The following is a 19,574-nucleotide window of genomic DNA, read 5'->3' on the forward strand; positions in this document are numbered from 1 at the left end:
TTGTAAAATCTCACTCTAACATTAAACAGTTTTGGAAATATCATTAAAAAAACACAAGATGGCTGGGTAACTTCATCATAATAATAGCTAATATCTCACTATTAATTACTTCATTATTACTTCAATATAGACACTATTTTAAGTAATCTATATCGATTGCTTCATTTAACTCCCAAACTACTCTATGCGGTAGGAACCATTCGTCTCTCTCTCCCACCTTACAGATTAGAAAACTGAGGCACAGTGAAATTTTGTTTGCACAAGGTCACACAACCTGTAGGTTAACAAAGGCTAGTCTCATCTACAGGCACTTTGATTTCCAACCCTGTGTTCCCACAATTATGCCAAAGATGGGACTTCTAGAGTGGCTACTAAAGTTCTATTTCCTGACCTGGGTGGTGTTTGCTGTACATTTTATTCATGTGATCTTCTGAATCAGTTTTATACTATTAAAAAAGCATTTTAAAGTAATAATACTAGTAGCTAAAATTTTGCCACTCAATGCTCTGGCAAAAATGGATGTGTTTTGCAACCATAGGCACAGAATTATGGTTCTATAATATTGTAACATTTGTCTCTCAGGGCACCTGGCTGGCTCAGTAGGAAGAGTGTGCAGCTCTTGATCTCAGGGTCATCAGTTCGAGCCCCATGTCATGTGAAGATATTACTTACATAAATAAAACTTAAAAAAATATATTTGCCTCAGTTGCTTAGGACAGTGGCACAGAAGAACATGGAAATTGAATTTTCATTTTGTGGTCTTAGGTGCTATTTGGTCACCAGAGTCCATTGGAAATGGGGAAATAGTATAAGGAGAGTAATTTTTATTTTGACATGCTGAATCACTCTCTGCCTTGACTATATTTTTCTCAACATTCATTTGCTTGTCTTTTCATGTATTTGTTCTTAATTTCTCTTGCTCATACTTTCTCTTTCTCCTTCTCTTTCTCTCGTCCCTTTCTCTTCTTAACCTCGGATCCACACCCTTCTGATTCCCTTCTCCGTGCCTCTCTCTCCTTTTCTTTTCTTTTACTTTTTAATGTTTGTTTATTTTAAAGAGAGAGACAGAGACAGAATGTGAGTGGGGGAGGGGCAGAGAGAGAGAAAGACAAATCTGAAGCGGGCTCCAGGCTCTGAGCTATCAGCACAGAGCCTGATGCGGGGCTTGAACCCACCAAAGTCAGACTTAACTGACCTGAGCCAGAGTCGGACTTAACTGACTGAACCACCCAGGTGCTCCCTTTTTTTTAATACATAAATCATTTCTTGTTGGTCTTATTTATTGAATATTATGATGGATTGCTTAGTCTTCATTAAAAAGTGTTGAATAGATTATATACAAACTTCAATTAATCCTGCTGACTTAAGTTTCCATTGCCACATGTACTCCCTGATTGACTTCTATTTCAGTAGCTTAATGGTTCCCAGTTATTAAAAATCTTTTGTAACTTAAGAAAGCTTAGGACTGGAAAGGTTAACATGTTATGGCCTAAGAAGAAAATAAAGTATATGAGCATAAGTTGCCCAAAGTAATCCACTTTCTCTTCATATACTTCTTGCTTTTCACTCTCTTGTAGACACCCAACAGAGAAATCACATGCCAGGGATGTTTCTTAGCCTATGACGCAACGGAGCTTAGTCTTGCCCATTAAGGAGATCTGTGAACACTGAGAGACTCCAGCGCTTTATGTAAGGATGGGCCCACAAAGGCTGGGAGTGGCCAGAAAGATCATCCCCTGAGCCAAGGATCTCTGGGCCTCAACTCCAGAACTAATTTGTGCACTAGGACATGACTCAAAAATCTTATAACCAGGCAGAAAAGTATACATGTGTGTGTGTGTGTGTATGTGTGTGTATAAATTTATATATACATAAATATATATATACTTATTTTTTTAATGTTCATTTATTTTTGGGAGAGAGGGAGAGAAAGAGCATGAGCAAGGGAAGGACAGAGAGAGGGAGACACAGAATCCAAAGCAGGCTCCAGGCTCAGACCTGTCAGCACAGAGCCCAATGTGAGGCTTGAACCCATGAGCCGTGAGATCATGACCTGAGCCAAAGAAAAGTTGCCCCCAGAAGAGTATATTTTAAAAAATCCCCTTCTCTCTGCTAAAGAGACACTTGCATTCTTTATTCAACAGCTGTATATAGGGTGCTCCTCAGTGTAGTACATATCATCTTCCCACCTGCTTAAGTACTGGGTACTCTAGCCCTTCCCTAATCAACATGGTCCACAGCAGATTCTAAGAATTCCCTGGGGCCCTGCCTTCCCCTGAACCTTGGAAATAAAGACCCATCACATGGCACCTTTGTAACAAATCCCAGTCCCCATCTCCCACTTCAGGTTCTAAGACTTCCTGGACCCTCTGGGAAGTCACAGCCTGATCGGTACCTCGGACAGTTCCACTATATCCACTGGGGAGCAGCATATACCTGTTGGATTGTTCTGTAAGCAGGCTGGGGTCCTTCATCCTTAACCTCTTCCTCCGGTCCTGAGAACACTATTTCTTCTTCCTCCTCCTCACTTTCTTCAGAACAGGAATCAAATGCATCAGCATAATATTCTTCAGCCACAAGCGGGTCTTCTGGGATGTCTGAAATAAAGAATAAACAGCAATCGAGTCCTACCAGTCATTAAAATTGTAACAAATCTAGGATCTCCTATATTTTCCCAGAGATGTATATTATGTTTGTGCTGATAAAGCTCTCAGGAGGGTAGAGCTGAATCTTAACTTCCTGAAAGTATCTGGTTGAATGTAATAAATACTCAGCAAAATTAAACCCGTAAAGGAAAGGAGGAATGACTCTACCAGCAACCATATTTTGAAGGTGGAAGAATAAAGCCATGAAACAAGAAGAAATGATCTCTTGGAGGCATAAATCTTTATTACAAAGGAGGGGATGTAGGAGCAGAAGCAGGATGAGATGCCTTGCCTGCAGGGCTCTCTTACACACCCACACAAAACTTCTGCAGAGGCAGCTGGAGTAGAACTATGACAGCACTCTTCCTGGGAATTTCTTTTTTAAAGAATAAGTGGTGAGACCAGGTAAGATGCATAGGATATACAGGAATGGCATTTTGGCAAGCTGGGGAAAACATTACAGTTCTTTTTTAATAGGCTATGAAGGCTTTTGAAATGGCGTTCACTCTGGGACCCTGCTTACTTACATCTATATGTGGCATTTATTGTTTTTAAAAAGGAAGGATCCCTCACGTAAGTTGATGCCAAGAAGTGACTACCTAAGTTACATGATAAAATGTTATTACTAACTAAAAACATAATCGGTGTTTATAATGGTTTTCAACCAAGAAAGGCCAAGACTGGATCACAAAAAAACATAGTGATATCAACTCCAATTTACTAATGAAGGCCTAGAAATAGGGAAATGTCCTTGGGGAAGGGAGCAAATTACAGAGTGACACCCCACCATATTAAAACCATGGGCATTTTAGGCTCTGCACCATTGTCTGATTTATAAACAAAATAATTCTTCTAAATAAATTCTTCTAAATCATAACAAACAGCACTGTTTTTCAACCCACTGTTGCTACTCTGTGTTTCTTGGGGGGGAATATGGAATTTAGCATCAGAGAATCAGGTTGGAATCCGGCTCTACTGCCTCTTACAGGAGAACCTAGACAAGGTATTTGAACTTATTGAGCTCCAATTTCTCCAGTAAAACTGGCATAAGGGTAACCTTGCAGGGTAGCTGGGAAGATTCAGTAATATGATTCTTATGAAACCACTATATACAGGGAAGCTTTATAAAATGTTCACTCAATTTCCACATCTGTAAAAATGGACTTTTCATTAAGTGATTCCAGAATCCTCTGGAAGTAGGATACTTAGTAGAGGTAGAGTTCCCTGATAGTCTGACAGCGGGGTACTTTAAAATCTTCGCTAACTATGGTTTCCCATAAAACACAAGAGGCCAGTGCCATGACCTCAAAATTAACTCAAAATACAAAAATTACATATATTAAAAAATTGTCTTTGCCAATTCCTTAGGAAGGGGCACACTGGGGCTCCCATACTTCTGGTAACTCCAACACAGACTGTTTTCCCTTTAGATCACTGGTTTTCTGTTGAGCAGCAAATGAAATAGATTATTTGTATATGGGAGCCATGTTTTATAAAAATCTTGACTCAACTCACACTCAGAATGGCTTGAGGAGTAGATGAAGCATATATGAAATGTATGAGCAAGATAAGTATATGAAAACTAATAGCTCCCAAGTAGATAATTCAAGTCTCTAGTTTTGTCCTCAAGTAGGGGCATTTCTCACTGAATGGAATGGTGGACAGGACCACACGACTTCCCACCTCTGTTCCTCCCCCTCCACCTCTCCCTCCATCTCTGCATCACAGACTTGTTCACTCTGTCTTCTTCTTCCCACCTCCTCCTATTTCCTCTCCCTCTCCCCCCAGAGGCTCTCTGTCTCTTTGACAGTTATTCGTTCATTTATTTATTCCTATTTTTCTCTTTCCTTCCCTCTATTCCTCATCTCCTCCACGTTAGGCCAGAATATTTGCTTTCAAATTTGACTGTGACACAATAAGAATATCATTTACATTGTTTCCCAGTACCCAGAAATGTGCTTATATTTGTGTATGAACATAAATATATTTGTAGTTGAAATGAAAGTTTCATGCATCCAGATTTATCCTTACTAAATATGACAATTCTGGTCTTTCACGTTCTATTCAAGAAAACTGTTTTAAATGCTAGTTGCAACTTGTTGATTTCTCACCACACAATTTGAAAAACACTGGTTTAGAATGCTGGCTTTGGAATCAAAAAAGAGCTGCATTTAGGGGCGCCTGGGTGGCTTGGTCGGTTAAGCGTCCGACTTCGGCTCAGGTCATGATCTCACGGTCCGTGAGTTCAAGCCCCGCGTCGGGCTCTGTGCTGACCGCTCAGAGCCTGGAGCCTGTTTCAGATTCTGTGTCTCCCTCTCTCTCTGCCCCTCCCCTGTTCATGCTCTGTCTCTCTCTGTCTCAAAAATAAATAAACGTTAAAAAAAAAAAAAAAAAAAAAAAAAAAAAAAAAAAAAAAAAAAAAAAAAAAGAGCTGCATTTAAATCAAGGCTCTAATATCAGCTCTATACCAGCTCTATTCCTGCCCTTCAGCTTTCTCATCTGTAAAATGGAGATGATAATGCCCATCTCTTAGAATTGTTGAGAACATTAAATAGTATAATGGATGCAAAGCACCATGCACATTATGTACCCAGTAAATATCATTACTAACATTTACCATAAAACTGTACACATTTTGCCTGTAATACACAACACCAGGAAGAAACAGAAATATTCGACAATCACAAATATATACACAAAATAGAATCACTTCTCAAAATCCATACTGTACCCAACTCAAATGGGTAATAAGGCAAAAGGCCAAATCCCATAGCCAAACGGTTCTCTTGATAAATACTGAGCCCCACCTCCCATAACGTGACTCCTTGTGCACAGAGTCTTGGTTTTAGAGGAAAGATTCCCTCTCTTACCAAGGATCCCCTCCCAGGAAGGAGAGGAAGGAAAGAAATGGTAAGGAGGAAAGTGCCCTCCTGCCACTTGTGCCTAAGTCATAAAGCAGACAGGGATGAATTCATCTCCAGTATTTCTTAAACGAGCACCACTATCTTGGTACAGCTCAGAAAAGAGATCATTTTCAAAAGGAAAAGTCAAAAGAAATGTAAGTCTGCTCAAACTGTGTTTGTCAAGCTGTGTGTTTTTCTTATGCAGGCCCAATTTGAAGCCTTGTTAGGCTAAGGCTCATTTCTCCTGTCATTGAGGGAAAATGGTCTGTGATAAATAGCTTTAATTTCCTCACACCCTGAAGTCAGCCTCATAGCAGATGCACTGGAGCGGCATTCCAGATCTCTACTAGGCTGGGTGGGCAGCGACAATGTGTTTATGAAGGAATCCAGTTGTGGCTGCCTGAACTTGGGCACAGTGGTTACAGATCCGTGCTGGAGAAAAAGAGAAGCAATCACCCTGTTCCATGAAAAGGAGGCTCTTTGCCAGACCCTTCAATTAAGACCCTAATAAATCCCTTTCTCTAAGACTTAAGTGAATATCAGGACCACCTGCAGGGCCTGTTAAAACACAGATCACTAGGCCCCACCCACTTGCTGATTCAGCAGGTCTGGGGTGAGGCCTGAAAATGTGCATTTTGAACAGGTTGCCAGGGGATGCTGGGGATGCTGGTCTGGGACACAATGTCCAAACTGTTGCTATAGGATGTGACTAATTCAAATAAAAGTACTATCATGTATTATTATATAGAAGCACTATAATAGAATATGGAAGACTACATCTTCCAACCTTATATGTTATAGACCAAAAAAATGAAGACATAAGCTTTACTTTAGAAGAGTTCAAATTGTTGTACCATTAGCTGTCACGATCTCTGTGGAGCTGTAGGGCACTCTTCTCATTTTTACTGATGGAGAAGAACAAAGCTGTGAGTGAGCAGTCCAAAGTTAAAGCACTTTACAGTTTGCAAAAGCACATTCACACCCATTATCCCATTTAATCATTGCAACAGTTATTCAAGTTAGACCAGGACATTTTTATCATTTTTTTGGATAATGAAAGTGAAGCTCAGGCAGGCTAATAACCAATTGAAAGTCACAGAGCTGTATGCAGGGTGGACACTAGACCAGAACACAAATAACCTGAATCCTATCTTTTTTCCACCGAATTGGTGCTATTTCATGGTTAGCTAGGAACGTTCGTCTTCGTTAGTAAAACCACGTCATGGATAAAAGGTGTGATTGTCTTCCCCCATCACTCTGAAAGATGTTGGACAAGGGATAAGCTTTCCACTTAGGAGACGGGAAAACTGAAACACTTAGTCATCCTGGTAAAGTGTCTGAAAGGAGCTGGGAATATTGAATGCCAAGGGCTCTCCCTCAGACTCAGCCCAGCTGTCACTACCCTCAACCTCAGATGTGCTCAAACTGGAGTGTAAACTCGGATTGCGTGGAGGCCTGTTAAAACAGATTCCTGGCCCCATGCCCAGTGTTTCAGATTAAAAAACTGGTGGTCTGGGCAGGGGTTTGGGGGGGGGTGGCAAGAAGTCTACATGATGCTGCTGCCGCATCTTGGAGAACCATTGCTCTACCTTACAGGACCTTCAAGGAGAAAGTGACACACAGGTGTAATTGTTGAATGAGAATTTCCCTGATACTTCATATATTATTGTACCAGCCCTTTAAACTTCTCAAATGATCAGAAAAATGCACTAAAGAATTATTTTTTAAATAATTAAATTAATTTAATTTAATTTTATTTTATTTAATTATTTTTTATTTTTTAAGAATTTTTTTAAAAGAAGTAATAACATAAGAACTTTGCCTAAAGTCAAAGCCTCATTTCCTTTAGAGGAACTTAGTGATGTGGAAGGAATACCTCAACCTGTGCACCTACCACCACGCTGAATGATTCTAACCATCTGTATGTCTTGAGTAAATGCATGTCATGAGTTTAGCACAATGGTTCTCAAACGGTGTTCCCCAGAAGAGCAGCAACAACATCACCTGGGATATTACTAGAAAAGCAAATTCTCAGGCTTCCCAGACTTGCTGAATCAGAAACTGAAGGAAGTGTCCAGCAATCTGCATTTTAATAACCCCTCCAGGGGGATCCTGATGCAAGCCTAAATTTGAGAACCGCTAATTTCGCACAATGACTGGCACTTTCTGCTCAAATAAAAATAGCTTCTACAGATATCCCCAGTTGATAAGCTCTTGGGAGGCAGGAGCCAAGACGGTCCTGTTCCCCACGATTTCTCAAACCCATGGCTCAAAGCAGACACTCCAGGATGCTCTGGTTTCTCTTCAGATCTATAAATCTTTTGCCTTTTCAAAGCAGACACTCCAAACTCAAAGCTTGCTGTCCAACAAATGAATGCCTACACCTCTAAGAGATAAGCACTTTCAAATTTCATGCAAAGAATTTCCTAATCTTTGTTTTGGGGAAGGGCAGGAAAAGGGCAGTGGGGGACATAAAGATTTTTTCCTCCAATAGTGTCAGAACTGATTGGTGACCAAGTGACCTGTGACTTGGGAAATCCAACAGATTCACTCACCACTTTTCTGCCCCTTCTCCTAGGAAGTCAACAATACCCGCAAGGTATTTTTTCTTAAAACAATTTTTTTCCAATGTTTTTATTTACTTTTGAGAAGAGAGAGACAGAGCATGAGTGGGAGACGGGTAGAGAGAAAGAGGGAGGCACAGAATCGGAAGCAGGCTCCAGGCTCTGAGCTGTCAGCACAGAGCCCCACGTGGGGCTTGAACTCACAAGCCGTGAGATCATGACCTGAGCTGAAGTTGGAAGCCCAACCAACTGAGCCACCCAGGCGCCCCTCCACAAGATATTTTCAAAATGGTTCTCATTATGCCTACCATCTCAGGGAAAGCATCTCCTCCTAAAGAGAGGATGTTCTCTATGTCAGCTGTGGTGGGGCAGCTGGGGGTGAGGAGGGGATCTCGTGGCAGGCAGCTGCCCAGACATGCCCTTCTTTATTTTTCCTTTCTTTCCTAGTTTTCTGAAGTGGGCAATGGCTTTATCTTGAGCCAGAAAATATTGAACAAAAGCTATAATAAGAACAAACTGATCTATTGTTAGATCTTGATGTGGCCTCTAAAGACCACATTCTCACATTACAAACTGGAAGCAGCGGTGCTCAGAATGACAATAGTTATTATTATACTGACAAGGCAGTTCTCCAGATTTCTTATTTTCCTAAATATGGCACTTGTGGGTGTGAAAAAGATCGCCTTAATCCATTTTTTTAATGAAAACATTTTAAATAAAAACATCATCTTCTCATATGGCGGAGAAACCTATGATTAATATGCCACAACATTCCCAAAACTACTGGGTGAGAGAATGCCTTGAGAAGGCACTTAGATGCAGACACTGTCTCTGCTGAGCTGCCTCAGTTTCCCCAGGGAGCTCTATCTTGTGTAAGGTGCAGGCAAATTGGCATGAAAAAACCCACAGAAATTGAAGCCCAAGTTAACTGGTGATGTCTGCTGCTTCTGAGAGATTAAGAGGATAAACTGTAGGGTCAGGCTGAGGTTCAAATCTGGTCTCTGCTGCTTATTGGCTCTGTGACCTTGGGCAGCTGATGTCACTTCTCTGGTGGTTTTTCCCATTTGTATGTGGGTGTAGTGAATACTACTGACGTGCCACCCAAACCTCCTTACCAGGCGCACCCCAAAATATAACGGACACACTCATCCAGCTGCTGTGAGCGCTGGCTGCCGTGTTAGTCTCTGCTGGGGCTACCGCAACAAAATCCCACAGACCGGGGACTAAAACAACATTTACTCTCATCGTTCTGGAGGCTGGAAGTTCGAGATCCAGCTGTTGGCAGGTTTGGTTTCTCCTTGGCTTGTGGGGGCTTGACTCTCTAGCACTGGTTTTTCAGGGTCCTAATCTCTGATCTCCTCTTCTGATAAAGACACCAGTCAGATAGGATTAAAGCCCACCCTAACAGCCTCATTTTAAGTTAATCACGTCCTTAAAGGCCCCATCTCCAAATACAGTCACATTATGAGTTACTGTGGGTTAGGGTTCAAAATATGAATTTTAGGGGAACATAATTCAGCCCATAACAATTGCTAACAGGGCACAAATGCCCTTCTCCAGAAAATTGCTCTCAGATCAAAGAATTTCCTTATCAAAGAGGTTATGTGTTCCCTCCACCCTGGAGCAAAGTCCTGGCCAACGACTTAATGACTCAAGTGGACCTGGCCCCCTCGTATCCCTCATGCTCCAGAGCTTTCTGTGGGTCTAGATATACCCTCCCCCTGAAACCAAGAGCTCTCCCTCAATAAAACACATACACCAGAATAACCATTTCAGGCTCTGCATCTAAGGAGCCCAATCAAAGACTTGGGGGTATTATAATAATACCTTAACCCATAGCTGTAACATACAATTCTATACGAGGTGGGTGATGTTGTGCAATGATGTAAACACTTCTTAAAGGAAAATAGTCAGATGCCAGCAAGGTCACATTCTTTTATGTTATACATTTATTCCCTCAGACTTTCTACAAACAATACCTATGGACACTGCTAAAGTGAGTCATTTGTCAGATATAAATTATATCTCAGACAGCCACATTTTTTATCTGTTGAGGTCTAATATACTTGCCCTGCTCAAAGTTTTCTTTTCTTTTTAAAGTTTATTTTTATTTATTTTTTGAAAGAAGGAGAGAGAGAGTGGGCACATGAGTGGAGGAAGGGCAGAGAGAGAGAATCCCAGGCAGGCTCTGCACTGCCAATGCAGAGCCTGATGCAGGACTCGAACCCACAAACCATAAGATCATGATCTGAGCCAGATCAAGAGTCAGATGCTTAACTGTCTGAGCCACCCAGGCAGCCCTCAAAGCTTTCTTAAAATGCTCTATCTAGCACAGTGTCTAGAACGTAGTAAGTGCTTAATAAATGACCATTACTATTCCCTTAGCAGGTAGAGAATGTTGTTTTCTTCACAGTTTTCATACCAAATATAAGTACCTATCATTCTAATTTTAGTAAACGTGCTGCTGAAGCAGGCACCCAGCTGTAAGCATTTAGAAAAATACCTGACGAGAGTGCAGGGAAAGACAATATGATCCCTCTGCCAGAGACAAGAAGAGGACTTTGGCCTTACTCCAGAAAAGGGGTTGGGAAGGAGAGTAGGAGGGGTCAGAGCCAGTAAGCTGGTGGCACATCAAACACTTGGTGTAGTAGGCAAGAGACCGGGTTTGCTGTGTGAATCAAAAGGTGCCAAAGGAGGCCACCAGCCTCAGAACATGAGATGGAGGTGGACGGAGCCTGCCCATCAATTACAAAGAGAGCTCTGGACAAGCTTCTGTTTGAGTCAAGCTTCCCAAATCTTGGGACAGGGCATCCAAACTGATGTCTGGGTTACCTCATCCTTGGTACGTCAAAGAAGCACTCATGTATAAAGGGTCAACAGCAGAGCTACAGCAAACTCCCCAGGTAGAGGCGACGTGTCTTTCAGGGAGACAGCTGGACTCCACCATGGCTGAGTTCCCAGCCTTTCATTCTCCCAGCAGCTAATAAAGGTACTAGGTCTGTCACCCTTGGACATATCTTCCCTTGCACTGTTAGAAGAAAAAAACTGGCTCGGAAACCTTGCTGTTTTGGAAAAGGCATTTTGCCAATTTCTAAACTTCAACATATACTGGGTTTATTTTTCCTTTTCAATTTTTAAAAGCCATCCCTCCCTGCACTGTGAACCATGAAACAGGTTTTCAGGGTTATTCAGTGAGTCATCAGCGGGGCCAAGTTCTCAGGGTGTCCTAGTTCCCATCAGCAGCCATTAAGATTGCTCATGGGAGCTCAGAAGTCCTGGAGGGGGAAGGGTACACTCGGAAAATAATTTTCCATGTGAATCATCCCCTTTTATGGATACCACGGGTCCCTGCTGGAGGGCCTGGAGAGGCTGTTACTCCATATTCCAAATGCTGCTGCATCTCTATTTCATTACAAAGAGCCCCCTTCTGGGCCTGTGGGAAGCAACTGTAATTTTCAATCACCATAGTGTTTAGTGGGGCTGGAGGCTTACAGCAGCACATTTGCTAAGGAACATTTTGAACCAATGTTCAGTCCAGGGAAAGATATGGACATCCCCCAGTGAAATGAACACACTCATACTCCAAAGCAGAAATGAACACTCCAGATAATGTCTTAACACACAGCTTTTGCAATCACCTCCAATCTTAACACAGGATGCCACAAATTCTGCCTAATGCACTCACTACCATGTCTCTCTTCCCCATCTGTCTCCCCCACTGCCAATAAAATGGAGTATGAAATCTTCAGCTTGGCAGTCCAGGCCTTCTATCACCTGGGTGTACTCTCTTTCCCAGACCTGTCTTCTCTTACCAATGAATTCCGTAGCTCTCAGTTAAAGGTATGCACCAAAAGGGATTCTGATTGGGTAGTCCTGGGCTGGGTCCAGGCAGTTTTATTTTTCTGATGCTTTCCAGATGGTTCTCTCATGTACCTTTAGATCAGGACCTTGGCTTTTGTGACCTGGACTCTACATTTTCTCCTGAACTCACTCGTGCTTTCTAACCTCATTCCTTTCAAGAGCTCTCCTTCCAGAACTGCCTTGTCCAATATGGTAGCCACCATGCACAAGTGGTTATTAAAATTAAAATTAATTACAATGAAATAAAATGACAAATTCAATTCCTTAGTCACACTGGCCACATCTCAAGCACTTGAAAGCCATCTGTGACAAGATCATAGAACACTTCCATCATCGCTGACAGTCCCACCAGACAGTGCTGTTCTAGAGTGTCCTTCTTTATATGTCTAGCTATGCTGGACTACAGCCTCCAGTTTGGATTTGCCTAGACTTCTTTGAAACCCTGGGATGTGGGTCACTTCACCTTTCTGACCTTTTGTTCCTCCTCTGGCCAGCACACCCTCCACCACCACCAATCCTGATCCCTGCAAACAAGAAGGTACAACTACAGGCCCAGAGGTTTTCTGACTCTCAGTCCTGGACTTAACAGGGAAGAGGCAGTGACTTGATCCCATCCTAATGCTGGGCCTCCTCTGCATGTGCCCAGAGCCACTTCAAAGAACCTATCAAATCAAACCTCATCTAGCGGATGCCTTTTCCACCTTCTTTTATATAGGACCAACAAGTAGAGTTTTTCCACCCATTTTTAAAGTTTTTATTTAAATTCTAGTTAGTTAACATACAGCATCATACTAGTTTCAGGTGTGCAATATGGTGATTCAATACCTCCATACAAATGGAATGTAGAATTTTCATAGATATTCATCTCCCTCCCTTCACCCCAGAGAAAGGTGGCTCATGGACCTCCTAGATCCCCAAAGTAGACAATGTGTTTTACTGCATAGCAGGTATCACATCTACTTTATTAATCAGATCACTAACTGTAAGTGGAACTAAAGCTCAATTACAAACAATATGTTTATAGTCTTGGGGACATGGCAGTTGCTTGGTTTTATGTCTTTTTGATGTTCTCTTCTCTCACACGATAAGCTATAGGTTAGTATTAATAGTGTGACCTATTCTAAAATAAAGCTTCAAAACTAAGGCTAAAATTAGTCTTGTTGATTAGCTTAGCCGGCAGCATCACACATGAGGCTGTGAAAAAATTTTCTTAGCCAAAATGCATATTCATGACCCTTTTTGTAAGGAGAGCTAAATTAAGTACAGTACAGTGCCTTTCTTATATATAGGACTGCAGGTTCTGCTATGAGGAGTTCTTTGGGTGACATCTGTTTGAGTGTACAAAAGCCTCCTCCCCCCCCCACCCCCCACACACATGACAGAAATAAAGTCCCATGATCCATTTGGAAATAGGTCTCCCTCAAGGTCTAAAGTGTGTGCTTTTATTCTACATGCCAGTGTGATTCTCCCTTAGGCAAAACTATAACATTTCTCTGAACTTGTTTTTCTAGTTTAGAAAGCAAAAGTCAAAATAAGTAGGTAAGTTTGTCTTTCCTCCACCAGATTCAGAGAAATAAATACAGGCCAGAGAATCTACCCTCTCAAGGAGAAATATAGGGAGACTGAACAGAGACTCTGAAGGAGCTGGTACTCCCTGGGCCTTAGGGGTCTCATCTGTAAACAGGGGACAGTAATAATTCAGCACCCTAAAAGTTGGACACTGAACTAGATGATTTCAGGCTGTTTTCCTGCTCTAAGGTTTGCAAATGTAAGACATGGAAGAATCAACGAGATCAGCATGTATATGAATCCTCTGGAGCACCTGACGAAATATGAATTCTGACTAGTAGGTCTGAAGTGGGGCCTGGGAGTCTGCAATTCTGACATGCTTGGGGTGATGGAGATGCAGCTGGTCCACGAACCACAATTTGAGTAGCAAGAGATTCGACCACAGCTTTCTGCTCCTGGTCACCAAGTGTCTGTCAAGAAGTGAGATTACAACTAAGATTTTCATGAAGCTGAAGAATTTAAAGTGCTATCACAAGGAAGTGTCTGCCTGTGTCTTATTTTTCTTTGGCTATATTTCCTCATTAAACAGAAGCTCAGTTGCGTGGAATGCATTTAGCAATTTGTTTGTTGGCAGAAACAACACCTTGTGAGCCAAATAGGATTTCCTCTCTAATGAAATCCTGAAGTTATAATTTCTCTTTCCCACCTCTATTCTCCTGGAAAATGTTTGTTTCCCATTGGCAGCACCCCTCAGTTAACTGGCCAGCTGGAGACAGTCAGGAAACTGCCAGAAGATGCCTGCTGGTGTGGACGTGCTTAGCTCACCAATGTGAACAGGCAAACTGAATATGGCAAGATGGGCCAATGATCACAAAAACACGAGGGAAATCTGCACTGATACTGTGGGCATGGCATTCATTTAAATGTTTTAATTAAAGGAAGTGAATATTATACACATCAATTTAGGCAACTTTTTATGGTCCTACTGAGGAAAATTTCTATTGCAATGTTATATTTCCTGGGTGACCTACCCTTTCTGGACCTGGCTACTTCTTGTGGCATGAGATATGGTCTTAGAGAGGAAGGTAAGCCCATGTTTAAAAGGAGCTGTTTCATGGTTTATAAAGTCTAGACAAGCTTCCATTTACATATCCTCAAAACAGTAAGTAATAACCATTATTTACCTTTGTAGAATCCTTCACAATTAAAGTGCTTTCAAATACTTTTTCTCACTTAAGCCTCCCTCACAACACGGTATGATACGGGTAGGTGGTGTTAGCCCCCCATGTTGCAGACAAGGAACATAACATTTAGAGCTGCTTGACCCTTTTTAAGTTAATTTGAAAGTGGCAGACCCCAAACCACATCTTCTGATTCCAAATCTAGTGCTCATTTGTATTAAGTCATGCTGACTACATAATTCTGTTTGGCCATTCCTTAGAGGTAGCCACTCGAATTTCATCACATACTCACAAATGCAATATTTGCAAATGGTGACTTTTTAAATTCACTGCAGCCTCCATGTCTTATCCATATACCATCTCTTTCTCTTCCTCTTCCCAACCACTATCTCTACCACATGCATACCACTAAATACTACAGAGCACTTTCAAATAATGTCTAGAACCCTGACCAGAGGTTAAAATGTAATTTTTTACACGTGAAGTCACTAGAAAGAGCCATTCAGCAAAAATTACTGAATTAGTTATCTATTGCTGCATAATATCTATTACTGCCCCAGACTACGACTTAAAACAACAACACACATTTATTATCTCACATATTTTCTATGAGTTAGGAATCCAGGAGTGGCACAGGTGGAATGTCTGGGTTCAGGGCCCACCATGAGGTTTCAGCCAAGAAGTCATCTGGGGCTATAGTCATCTGTAGGCTTGATGGGGACTGGGACATCCAATCCTAAGCTCACTCATGTAGCTCTTGTCAGGAGACCTCGTTCCTTGAACAAGACCCTCTCCATAGGGGAGCTGTGTCCTTACCACACAGCAGTTGGCTTCCCTCAGAGGGAATGATCCAAAAGAGCCAGGCAGAAGCTGCAATATCTTTTGTTATCTAGCCTTGGAAGACACGTTTTTCAATTTCCACACAATCCCTACTGGTTACACAGGTCAGTCCTATTCAGCGTGAGAGAGGACCATTCAGGGGCATGAACACCAGGAGGCAAGAATCATTGTGAGGTATATTGGAGGATGGCCACAAAAAAACTACGTAGAAATTTCCAGCTTTTCTTTCATTTTTTAGGAAAATATTTATTTTATCATCATGTATAAATAGTTGAGTTGTTATATTGAGGTTACATAATGAATCATGACAGACTTTACACTAGAACTCTCTCCTAATATCCAAGTTGGTGATATCCCAACCTTTAAATGATTGTAAAGAGAAAAACATACACGTAACAGGATTAGGCTCATAATTAGGACACATAATGGATTTGAATAGTCACATACTAATGAAATTTCACATTGTTCCTCAAGTGGTCAAAGTCATATTTAGGGGAAGTAAGTATGTAATTATTTTTAGCCTCACATTACATTGCTAGAATTCTAAGTATTCACAAAACTCATGGGGAGAAAAGTGCCATAAAGCTAAGATGTGCCATAACCTACATGAAGGTGGGCATGAACTGATTAAACAGAGAAATGTACAGAATATGAGACTTTGACTGGGGGACATTTAATGGGATCTATGCCAGAGTTCTCTGAAGAAACAGAACCAACAGGATATGGGAACAGAGAGACAGAGAGACAGAAAGAGACAGAGAGACAAAAAGAGACAGAGACAGAGAGACAAATTATTTTAAGCTATTGGCTCTCATAGTTGTCATGGGAGGCTGGCAACTCCAAAATCTGTAGGGCAGGACAGCAGGCTGAGGGCCTAGGCAAGAGTTAATGTTGCAGTCTTGAGTCCAAAGGCAGTCTGGAGGCAGAATTCTTTCTTTCTCAGGGGGAACCTCAATTTTTTCTTTTAAGATCTTCAACTGAGTAGATAAGGCCCACCCACAGTGGTGTTGGAGCAAACATCTGTGTACCATAGTCTAGCCACGTTGACACATAAAATTAACCATCATGAGATCTAACAGGAATATTCTTTCCCAACTTGGACTCTGGCAGAGAAGATGAATGGAGCTGGCAAAGAGAACTCAGATCTTCCATGTAGATTGCAGAAGTCCCAAATAAGTAGAATTCCAGGACACTTCCGGGATAAAGTGCCACCCCAACACTTAAATGCTGACTTGGGGACCAGTTACTTGACAAATGGAAACAAGAATCTACTTCCTACCTTGAAAATCTCTTGGTCTCTAAGTATTCATGGTAAACTGTCCACAGATCTCTGGTAGAGTTCTCTTTACAGTCATTCTCAGAAAATCTTGTCATCTTCATTGTGTTTGGAGTTTTAAAACCTTTCTGGTGAGTTTGACTGACTATTTGGGTCAAAACACTGATGGCCATCATGAACAACACCAAGGCCACCATGCAGAGTGGGATCTATGCAAGGCTTCCTTCTGGCAGGCGTGGGTACCCAGTGTTGCACCATGACCATAGAGCAAGTACGTGCAGAAAAGGCTCAGGGAATATTAAAGTCATTTTTCCTTAACTATTACTGATGTAGTGATTCAAATGGGGGTCCTTTGACAGAGACAGCAGACCAATAAAACCATCAAAGTGAATTTTTGAAAAAGCTTAATTCAGAAAAAAAACAGATAAGAAAAACTCCCCTAGGTCTCTTATAATAGCCAGGAACTACTTCCAACTTTAAAAAAAAAACTAGGTGTCTTAGATTGGATTCCCCGGAAACGGACTCTGAGATGAGGACTTTCATCAAAGTTATTTGTTAGGAAAGGATCCCAGGAACCACTGGTAGGGGGTAAGGAAGTGGGACAGAGAGGGCTGGCAGCCATGCAAGGGGCCCATATCAAGCAGAGTCCCACAAGGGGTAATCATGGCTCACCACAGAGCTCTAGGGACAGTTGGTGGAGGCACTGGAACACTTACACTCCTGCACACATTCATCACTTTTAAAAGGCTGCCTTGGGTAACTCTGGGTGTGGAGGGGTGGTGCATGGCAGGAGTGAGGGGCAAATTCCTAGGCACTTCTGGCTCTCTTTGAGTACTGGAAAAGCAGCCTCTGGGAGTCTGAGAGCAGCCTTCCCCTCCCCCCACCCCCAACAAAAGAAACATAGGTAGGAGACTGAGTCCAAAAAAATGGTAAAGGAATGGAAGGGGATATGGATGGAACAGTGACAGCAGCTGCTATATGGGGGAAATGTTTTTCTGACACTTCCTTCCTAGTTAGAAGTTCTATTTACTTGGTTCATCCAATCTGATACCCTCCTGTCACATACCTCCTCTAAAAACAAGTAATGGAATCCCAGGTGTTTACGTGTTCTTCATCCCAAAGTGCCCCCCTGAAGCACTTAACCCGACTCACATCTCCAGTCACTTCTTGGTTCTCTACATTTTTGACCATCATCACTTTCACTTCTTAGTTACCACTTACATTTCAATTTGATCACCCAGTTGTGACTCTGTCCTACCAACCCAAATCCCAAATCCAAATGAAATTTCAGTTTGCTTTGCACCCAGCCCATCCAACCCCATCAACTTGCTGCACAGAGCTCAGTTCCTCAAGGACAGTGAACCTCCCCCAACCCTAGCTCCACTTGGTCTCTTGATCTGAACCAAGGTATTGCTGAATTGTTCAGCCATGGTGTTTATGGAATTCTAACTCATATATAGGTGGAACATTCCCAAGAAATCAGCACCCACAAAGGAGAAGAAAAAAAAATCTTGAAATCACAAGGTTCAGTGCCCTCTCCCTGTTAATATCCAGCTCCTTCTCTCAGAGCATATATGTTTTTGTGATCTGTGATTGTCCTCATCCAACACACAATGAAAAAGCCCAGGGCATGCCTACTGATTTGCATCAAAATCTTTTCACAAACAGCAATAATGCTAAGTCATCCCACTAGAAAATTAATTTCACCCTATTTAATAACTAAGAAGAAATGGATGTGCTGTATATTTGCATGGTAACAGTATCAGAAGTGTTTGTTTCAGTGAAGCCAAAGCCAAGTTTCAATAAAGGAAAGGAGGACATCCTGCAAGCAAATTTCATTTCAAATTTACATTTTCCAGTGCCATTAGTGAATTTACCAACATTCTCAGAACCCAAAGACAACGGGCAGAAAATTACTTAGACCAAGGGTCGGCAAACTAGGGCCTATGGGCTAAATCTGGGCCTGCTTTTGTAAACACAGTGTTCCTGGAACACAGTCATAGCCTCTGTCATCCATGGCTGTTTTCTCTCTATGATGGCAGAGTTCAATGGCAAAGTTGAGTAGTTGTGACAGAGATAGCGTGCTCTGTAAGACCTAAAATATTTACTATCGACCATTTAAGAAAGTTTGTCCACCTCTGCTATCGACAGTAAGCAGTTACTGGCCACTCCAGATAAATACATTCAGAAACTGTGGAGCTGGGAGCTGCCTCTCCTTCAAATCCAGGAGCCTTCAAATCCACCAAGAGTCATCTCAGTAGAACTAAAGATATTCCTATCACTCTGGAAATTCCAAAGGATTTAGGAACTTTGCCTCATGAATCAGGGTCAAAGACCAAATAGTAGAACAGAAGATCATTATGGTACTCTTATCCCTTAGGATATTACAAGGGTTTTGGGAGCTCTGTGCCAGGAACTGGGGACAGAGAACAATATATACATTTTCTATTAACTTCACAGAATCCAGTTTATATCTGTGGCTGAGGGAAGGATTCTCTGAGAACAGGACATTCAAATTGAGGCCTGAAGAATGAATAGGCATAGACCAGGTACACAGTGAAATAACATGATGTGGCTTCCAGAAGAAAGAACATTTGGAAAGGATGTGAAGTGGGAAAGATATGGGCATATCCAAGGGAAAGAAAGGAAGCCAGTGTAGCTGGACCGTCAGGAATAGAGTGGCCAACTATTCCAGTTTTCAGTGCTAAAACCGAGAAAGTCCCAGGCAACCTAGGACGGCCAGTCTCCCTAACAGGAGTGACATGAATCATAACATTGGGCAACGTTGGCCAAGT

General features: G+C 41.8%; 1 protein-coding gene across 15 annotated transcripts in view; it reads right to left on the reverse strand.

Annotated features, from left to right (window-relative positions):
* NEK11 (NIMA related kinase 11) overlaps window positions 1-19,574 on the reverse strand; it is a 291,628-nt gene that overhangs the window by 116,972 nt on the left and 155,082 nt on the right. For all 15 annotated transcript variants that reach the window (XM_042954485.1, XM_042954481.1, XM_042954486.1 and 12 more), the window contains one exon: window positions 2,437-2,597. In XM_042954485.1, coding sequence (XP_042810419.1) covers window positions 2,437-2,597 — 161 coding nt within the window. The remainder of the gene's footprint in view (window positions 1-2,436; window positions 2,598-19,574) is intronic.

This window comes from Panthera leo, chromosome C2 (assembly GCF_018350215.1).
Source record: "Panthera leo isolate Ple1 chromosome C2, P.leo_Ple1_pat1.1, whole genome shotgun sequence".
Lineage (NCBI taxonomy): Eukaryota > Metazoa > Chordata > Mammalia > Carnivora > Felidae > Panthera > Panthera leo.